This window comes from Camarhynchus parvulus, chromosome 28, assembly GCF_901933205.1.
Source record: "Camarhynchus parvulus chromosome 28, STF_HiC, whole genome shotgun sequence".
In the NCBI taxonomy this organism is placed as follows: Eukaryota; Metazoa; Chordata; class Aves; order Passeriformes; family Thraupidae; genus Camarhynchus; species Camarhynchus parvulus.
The window spans coordinates 3,358,971-3,367,813 of NC_044598.1; the positions used below are offsets into that span (position 1 = coordinate 3,358,971).

At 43.9% G+C, this 8,843-nt stretch overlaps 1 protein-coding gene across 3 annotated transcripts in view; it reads left to right on the plus strand.

Annotated features, from left to right (window-relative positions):
* The window catches only part of ARHGEF18 (Rho/Rac guanine nucleotide exchange factor 18), a 48,752-nt gene extending 40,193 nt beyond the window's left edge, over positions 1-8,559 (plus strand). For all 3 annotated transcript variants that reach the window (XM_030966794.1, XM_030966795.1, XM_030966796.1), the window contains 4 exons: positions 330-797; positions 1,447-1,771; positions 3,494-3,616; positions 3,709-8,559. In XM_030966794.1, the coding sequence (XP_030822654.1) occupies positions 330-797; positions 1,447-1,771; positions 3,494-3,616; positions 3,709-3,869 (1,077 nt within the window). In that variant the 3' untranslated portion in view covers positions 3,870-8,559. The remainder of the gene's footprint in view (positions 1-329; positions 798-1,446; positions 1,772-3,493; positions 3,617-3,708) is intronic.
* The last annotated feature ends 284 nt before the right edge of the window (positions 8,560-8,843 follow it).

Below are 8,843 nucleotides of genomic sequence, written 5' to 3' on the forward strand. Positions count from 1 at the left end.
TACAAGTGTATATGAATTAGTTGTTTTAAAGTTATCTTGCCTTGTATGTTGCCTTAATGTTACAATTGCCTTGTAATCAGCAATATTTTGACTGGTTTGATTCAGATTAACAATTCTAGATGCAAGAAATATCCAGTTTGACACACATAAGCATAATTTATTTGCTTGCCCTTCTTCAATATCGTGTCAATCACCATGGGCTGTATGAGCTGGAATTAAGATATGCTCTGGGAGAAAATGACTCTCTAACCTCACATGCTAGATGCTGTTGTCTCCTACTTAGCTGTGCATGTTTTTTGAACCTGAAGCTGCACTTTTACCCCCTGCAGGCTGTGATATCTCAGCAGGACAGCTACATCGAGGTGCAGCGAGCCACCATGGCAGACAGGGAGAAGCAGTACCGGCTGCAGTCCACCCGGGGCAATCTGCTCCTGGAGCAGGAGAAGCAGAGGAACTTTGAAAAGCAGAGGGAAGAACTGATGAACGTCCAGAAGCTCCAGAGCCAGCTGAAGCTGGAGCAGCAGCGCCTGGAGCGGGAGAAGAGCCGGCAGCAGAGGGAATTTGAGCTCAAGGAAGCGCAGCTGCAGGAGCGCGCTGAGGAGATGCGGCAGCTGCGGGAGAGGCTGAGCCAGGACAGGGAAGAGCTGGAGAGGCAGAGGGAGGCCTACCAGCACGACCTGGAGAGGCTGAGGGAAGCCCAGAGAGCTGTGGAGAAGGAGAGGGAGCGCCTGGATCAGCAAAAGAAACTGAAGAAGCAGAACACGGTGTCAGGCACCTTCTCCCCAGAAATGGGCCAGGTGAGGGGTTGGTTTTCTCAGTTTTGTTCCTGTTAACCTGCTTGTTTCTGGATGAAGGTTGCACTTGCTGCAGCACCAGCCTGCTTTTGCCTTTTGCTGGGCTACTCAAACCATCATCTGAAGTAGCTGGTGATGGCTACTCTCAGAGAGACCAGTGTCTGTGAAGCTCCTCCCAGATGTCTGGCAATGAGAATATATTTTTAAAATATAGAAATGGACAATAAATTATTTTCAATTGTGGCTGACTGAGTAGTTTTCAAATTCATGAACTGTCTGATTGCAGAAGCTGTGCTGCATCAACAGCATTTTGTAGAGTTGATTTCTAAAAATATTTCTTAGAAATTTGGAGGTCTGATTAAATTGGTTCATTGAAACATTCTGAAAGTCCTGCTTTCTCTCTGCTCTGTCATCACCCCGTGCAGTCTGCTCTTTCCTAGGTGCACTGTTAAGCAGTTTGGAGCTGCTGATGTTCTTTTCAGTGTCCAAAGACTTACACCTTGCTCTTCTTTCTGTTCCCCAGGAACCTTTAGGCTTTGTCTGTTCTGCTCTGCACTAGGAAGTGCTTTGTGCCCTTGGGGCTGGGGATGGTCTCTCGCTGGAGAGGCTGAAAATCCCCGTTTGCCTCAGAATGCCTTTTTTCCTCTTGCAGAGCCAGATGATCAGTCATTCCATCAGCTTCAATGGAGAAGGGGTGGAACCATCTGCAGCTGGCTCCAAATCCTCAGTGAGAGTGAGCTCTGTGGCCGGGCTGGAGTTCCTGGAGCGGCCGGAGCTGGCGCGCAGGGACAGCACCACCCTGGAGAACCGGCCCTCCCTGAAGAACGAAGTGCCAATCCATCTCCTGAGTGCAACCAACCAGATCCAGAAACCAGCTGCAGTCCAGCAGCAGATCCCCACCAAGCTGGCCACATTCACAAAAGGAAGCAAGGAGAAAGGTGGCAAGAACAAAGCATCTCATAGGACAGACAGTTCGGGTATGTGTGGTTTTAAATCCATTTAATTGTTTCCATTCTCCACCAGGATCACAGGGAGACAGAACCCTGCAGTTAAACCCCTGTTTGAAACCCAGAAATTAATATGCTACAAATTATTAGTGTGTTCGCTGCAGTTAAAATCTCTTAACCCCCTAAAATCCTGTTAGGAGTTCCATGTCTATACTATTTAAATTGGAAATATAACCCAAAGGAATAATGCTGAAAACAGAGCTGTGTATTCCAACTTCCAACACAACAGAATGGTGGTGAGAGGTTCTAAACCTGGATGCAAAATCTTCTTGTCTAACTGTAGTGTTAAAGAAAAAGAGCAGAACCAAAAAACCCAAAAAAATACAGGAAGCTGTTGTGCATGAGTGAAATGTTTTGAGGCTGGCTTAGCCTTTTCTTGCAGTCTGTCCAGAGTTGTAGTGACATTGAATGCAGTGCTTTTCTTAGCACCAGTCAGTCATTAAATACAGATCTCCAGGCCAAAATTGAGATGCTGTGTGTGTTGTACAGTTGAAAGGGGCTAATTTTGTCACAAATAGAAGCAAGTAAAAATGCAGTCACCCTGTCCTGGTGTGATTTTTGCTTCTAACTGCTGGGTACTGGAGTTGTGATCTTTGCCAATGACAGACACACTAAAAACCCTTTTATCTCTACCACTTAAAGTAGCCCCACTGCCAAAGTAGCTTAGGGGAATGGCCTGTAATTTTAAGTTACAAAATTATCTTTTTAGGATTGGGCTGGATTCAGACTTGGCAAGCTTATCCATCACTCTGCACTGCCACAGAGGACTTGTGGCCAAACCTGAAACAGAGAGAGAGATCAGGGAGAGTGGTTTTGGCACATTGCAGAAACATCTGTCTCTGTCTTGCATAAAGTTTAGTGCTTTTGCAAAGTTGCTTATGGTTTTGCACATAAATGAAGCCTGTATCCTCTTACCCTGCATACCAAATGCTGGTAATATAAAGTTCTAATGCCACATCTCCCCAGTTTATTTCTAATAGCTCTTACATAATGGTCTCTGCAGTGGAAATGGGCTTAATGGTGTTTTTCTGTAATTTATATGAAAGGTATAAACCACTAATATATTGGTCTCTATTCTCTTGTGAGCATTAGTGGGCTTCATGCTTGTTATGCCCATGTGTTGATCTTAGAATAAAATGGAACAAAACTTTCTGTACCAGAGGCAAAAATGCTGTGTATTGAATTTGGGTTTTGTGACATGTAAGGAATGTGTACTGAAAGAGAGAAGTTCTTTAGATCCAGAATAGCTATTTCATGAACTGCTTTCATTGTTGAAACTAAGAAACTGGGAGTCTGTAACACCAGAATCAGTGGGCTGTGCTGCTGAGCAGCTGTGAGGCAGATGGAGAGCAGAGACAAAAGTTCATCACAGCTCTGCGTGTTAGAAGTAGCACAAATGGCCATTTGCTATTTGAATTCTACAAGGATTTTTTTCTCTCTCTGCTGTCCTTGGTGATACTGGGTTTTAAATCTGAGATTTAAAGGGTCTGCCAGTAACTGAACTAGAGGTCTCAAGGAAAAGTATTCATAGTTTAAATAGCTGAAGAGAAAATTTCAGTAGGACCAACTCTTTGTTGTTTTGCAGCTTTCTTGGGTGTGTAAAGGTGCCAGTACAGAGACCCCAGCATAAAGCAGTGACATTGGTGAAGTGCTGCTTGTCTCTAATACTAATTTATGAAATATTTTCTTCAGCCTCTGTTGATCAGAAGCAGCTGCTTCCCCCCAGGCTTGCAGGACGAGAGGAGGCTGTCCTGAGAGGCAGGAGGTCAGCGAGTCCATCCCTCCCAAGCAGCCAGACCTCTGCATTCCAGCCAGGTATGCCTTGGCCAACTTGCCTGTGCCTGGAAGTGCCTCAGGCTCTCTCTGCAGTGTCATGAATGTGTCTTCTTCCATTTTTTTCCCTCTAGAACTGTATGGCCCTACAGATGCTCAGCCAGAAGCACTTTCATCTGCCTCAGCGACCCTCTTCAAGCCCAGTAACGTTCAGGTTCAGCCCCTGGTGCCCTCTCAGCCTAGTCTGTTGAATGTGCAAGATGATACCAGCAAAGAAGATGTCATTTTCTTCTAATTGTTTGCATTTGAAGATGAATCACCTGACACACTGTTTCAAGAACTCAGGCCCCAGTGTGCACGGTGATGGAGACCCCACATGGATGTCTTCTGATCCCTGCCCAGTTACTACAAGCAAGGACCAGACCAGGATTACTGTCCTGCTTTGAGGGCACAGTAGTAACAATTTGCTTTTAAATTCTCCAGTGTGTTGACACATGGCATGGCTATATCAATTCAGAGCATGTTAAAATTCTGACATTTATTGTAATGTGCTCTTTTTGGAGAATGTAACTGTTCATGGGCACCATCTTGTAAATTGTTATCGGTGATGTTGAACCACCCAGATTTTTATGTACAAAGTTTTAGTAGTAGGCCCCAAAATGGCTGCAAATTTTTAAATCTGTTTTCCCAGGTCCAGGTCAGTAATGGGCTGTGTGTTGGTAACCAGGTGACAGCAAGCCAGTCCCCTCCCTGCCAGGTGTGCCAGGCACTGTGAACCCAGTGGTACAAGCCCTGTGGCCAGGTACAATGGAAGAGAAGGTAAGGTGAGCTTCTGACAGCATCTTCAAGGGGCAGGAGCTCCACCTGTTTGTGGAGGAGAAGGGTTGGACGTGTGAGAATTCACAGTGATGATGAAGAGTTGGACTGAATGCACATTTCATTGGCCACCAGCATCACTGGGATCTGTCTCCCTGTTGGGGACAGCAGAACAGGGTCCCAGGCAAACTCCTGAGTTGGTTCAGAATGAACTTAGAGACTTGGATTTTGTTCTTTGCTGAAGACATGTCTAAGAAGTGTTCAAATGCAGTAATTTATTGTCTTGTTTAATCCTGTTTTCTGCATCCTTTGTTTGTCTGTTAATTTGTTGGGACTTTATTCCCAGTACCAGAAGATATCAAAGCTGCTGTTGCTGCAGAGACTTCTCTGCAGCATCGTGTTAGGAATGAAGGGAATAAGAACTGTTTGGTTTTAGAATTAAAAATAATTATAATAAAAAAATACTCTCAGCTAAACCTGTGTTTAGCTGCTTTCAGCTAAACCAGCTTTGATACCTCTTGTGAAATGGGTCAGTTCTTGATCATGGAATGGTGGTGACATTAAGTGTTCTGCTCAAAAAGGCATTATTTTCCTTTGTAGTAATTTGCACAGTCATTTTGTGTTGTGTTTTTCACTCTGTGTCCCGGATTCTTTTCCCACCCTCACCCAAGGATGTGTGTTCTGGTGTGTGTTGAGTGTGACTGGTCAGATAATGATGCACAGGAGAGATTGTTTAGGAGTATTGTTACAGAATTAAAGGAATCAGGATCTCAAAGCTTAAAATCCTGGGTTAATACCTTTCAAGACATGATTGATAATAGCTGTTTTTTATACCTTGAACTGATTTAAAGTGATTTTAGCAGCAGTGGATGGAAGGTCTGGTCAGTTCTCCATGCAGTCTCATGGCAATGGATCCAGTGGTGTTTGCCAGTCTCTCTGAGCTGTCCCTGTGATTAGGCCCTGTGTGATGTTAGTGATATCTTCAAGGCCATAACTTCTCTTTGCTTGAAAGTTTTAAAATTATTTCAGTAGTTACAGTGCAAGAAACTTCATCGTTTTTCAGCAGAAAACAGCAGAAGTTTATATTTTCAAGTGGTGATAATTTGGGTTATTGCCTTAGACAAGAAATTGAAGAAAGGGGAAAGATAAGCTACAAAATACTGAATAGGTCTTAGGGACAAGCACTCCTGCTGGAACAGTTCTTGGATTTAAGGGTCTGTTTCTTAGCTGAGTGGTGCTGGTACAAACCTGAGGCAGTGGCACTGAGTTCAGTGAGAGGAAACTCCAAACTGAATGGCTCATTACAGGACTGGGGATACTCCCCCAGCCCCCAAGTGAGATTGGACACACTTGGCTTTAATACCAAAGGACTGCTTGATGAATCAGCAGCATTGCAGAAGCTGGAGTGATTGTCAGCAGCAAACAGAGTGGGACTGCTCCACTGGTGGTTTGGTGGTTTTGGGATACCATCTGTTTGATGATTAGAACAGAGTTCCACTCCATAATTCAGGTTTTGCATTCTAAAATGTTAGTTTGGAATGGAGGGGAATTCTTAAAGTCAATGTAACTCCTGATCCACGCAGCAGTGTGGGATCCAGCAGCTCTGTAGGACTGGCACTGATTTTTCCACTGGGTGATGTGCAGACTCTGGGCCCCTGTAATTTCCCCTGGAAGCACACAGGGAAGCAGCAGGAATGCACAGGATGTTCTCTCCTTCATGCTGTGGTTTGGGCCACTCCTAGTGAAAACTCAATGCCCCCACTGCCTTAAATTACCAGGTTTTTAGGAGTTTTAGCCCAAAGCTAAGTTGCATCAGTGGAGTAAATCATCTCAGCCAAAAAGGGATGTCAGTTTGGGTGCTTGGAAGCAAATTTTGGAAACATTTATTTAGGTTTATGTTGTGCCTGTCCAAAAGTATGGGAGGGAGTGTTGGAAGGACTGGAGCAGCTCATTGGCTGCTTTCTTCTTCTGTGCAATGAACAAATTAGAATATAGAACAGTGACATGTGCAAAATAAAGTCTGCAGTGAGGTCCTATTTATTTTAATGTTTTATCTTTAACTTTTTGAGTACTTCTTGTCAGCAGTGCTTGAAATAAGTTTTGGCTGTTAACAAATGGACCCAGGCCTGTGACAGGCCAGGCTTTTGGCTCAAACTCCAAAAGCTCCTTGGAATATGGGACTTGAATCTGTAGCTGAGAAATTACCTTAGAAGTCATTCTCTGTCCTCAGTGCACATGTCTGGCTGCAGCTCCTTTGTGAAACCTGTTTGCACCCTGAGATGGTGGCTTCTGTCACTTGGGTCAGCCTGGAGAAGGTTTTGGAATCAGCAGGTGCTGTGATACCTCACTGCTGCCAAAGTGTGGGCAGGGATCCATGGAAGGCTGAGGGAAGCAAGTGAATTATTTTCTTTTAATGAATATGACTTTCTTTAAATGAATCATGGGTCTCTTCACTTGTGCAAAACTGAATCTGTGAAATTGTTAACAAATCACTCCAGTTGAGTGAACTGGTTTTGGACTCTTCACTCAAATCTTCTTCCTAGGGAAAAAAAACCCTTCTAGGTGAATTAGTTTGCAAAGTACTGCTGTGTCCTGGGCTCAGTAACCTGCTATAGATTCTGAGTTACATCCTTCCTATTGGGCTTTTAGATCACTTCAGCTAAAAGTTTCCTTTTAAATGATTTCTGAGGATTAGACAGTTCAAAATTCTGTGCCTCCCAGGTGCCTTTTGGCTTCTTTCTGAGCTGGGGTGTGGAGGAAATGCCAGCACAAGCTTTGAACTGCCGCCCTGTTTGCTTGGTGTCCCAGCCTTAAAATTATCAGCATGTTTGTCCTTCAATATTGTGATGTTGCAATGTAGAGGCTGTTTCTATGGTTCTGATTTCAATTTGAACTCTGGTGTTAAGGAGGCTTCCTCTTCCTCTTCCCATCTGGAACGTGGAGGTTCCGTGCTCCGGGCTGAGGATGCCTCCATGGCCACTAGTGCTGAGCACAGCTGCCCTGTGTGTGTTGTGGATGCTTCCCTGGTTTTTAACTGTGCTGTCTGTGGATTGTAGCTGTGGCATGTCCCACGAGTTGAGATCGCTGCTCATCCCCCAGCGTGAGGCAGAAGAATTGGTGTTCCTAGAGACGCTTGCTCATCCAGGTACTCGCCTTCCCGCACAGCTAGGAGTCATTCTAAATAATTTGCAGGCAGCTTTGTCTTTCTGAGTAGTGGTCAGATGATTCTGCATACATGGAGCTTGGTGTTTGTCATTTGCATTTACAATGAGAGTCGAAACTTAAACTAGGAAAGGGTTAAAAATACTTCTTTCATTTTACTTCTAACTCTGCGGAATGGGAGCTGAGGCTCCCCGGTGCTGCTCAGTGGAGTCCCTGTGTGTTGTGCCCCCCATGCAAGGGAGTTTGGAGATTTTGTTGTCTTCCCCAGCAGTTCTCACATTTACCAGGAAACAGATCTGCATGCCAGGTTACACAAGTGCTGTAGGCAAAGCAAAGCCTTTCCCCTGCTCTCTCTTCGAGACCAGACCCAACATCTTCGTAACCACTGGCGACTTCATCATCCTCCATCATCTTCAAACAGCATGTGTGAGCTCTGGTTCATAACATTTGTGCCATGTTTATAAATCAGTTTTTTATATTTTTGTACTGAAAGAAATTGGAGCACTTTAGAAAAGTTGATTTCAAATTCCATTTCTGTCTGTAGCCGGAAGGAGATCTCTCATGGGTGTAGATCCTGTTGGCATAACTGCGTGCATCTCACTCAGAGCTGTGAACTCTCTTGACACTCTTTAGTCTTAGGTCTGGTTTCTAGGCCCACCTTGCACTGTAAAGATTTAATAAATAATCATGGTCCATGGTTAAATTGACCATTTTGTTGGGGAAGAGTTTGGTTTTGTTTTTTCGTTAGGGTGTAAACATTGTAAATATTTCCTTTACTGTTGATACTGCAGTAGCAACATCTTTGTAGTCTTTATTTTATTTGTAAAGTTGATGGTTAAATGTTAATATTCTGTTGAGTTGTGCACTCTTGATTAATTGTAAACATGATCTTAGCACACCAAATGATGATTTTTACAATGATTGCAATGTTTCTCCACTGAAGGATTTCAGAGCTGCAATAGGACTGAAACCAACTTCTAGCAATAAAAAAAAAGAACATTTAAAAACTGTCTGCCTTTATATCTATATAATTATTTATTATTGTTTTCTATTTGAATTAAGATCAAAGCAGCTGCCACTTCTCACGTGCTTCTCATTTTCTACCTTGGACAGAAACAATGTGCCACAGGAAGAAAACTGTGACATTTTCCAAAGGAGAGGACAGAGCACAGGAGGTATTCAGTGCAGAATACAAATAGCTGCAGCCCTTGGCAGTGAAGTGAACACCTGAGGGAAAGATCAGCTGCTCCCAAACATCTGAACTCTGCTGGTGAGAGAGAGAGAGCTTGGT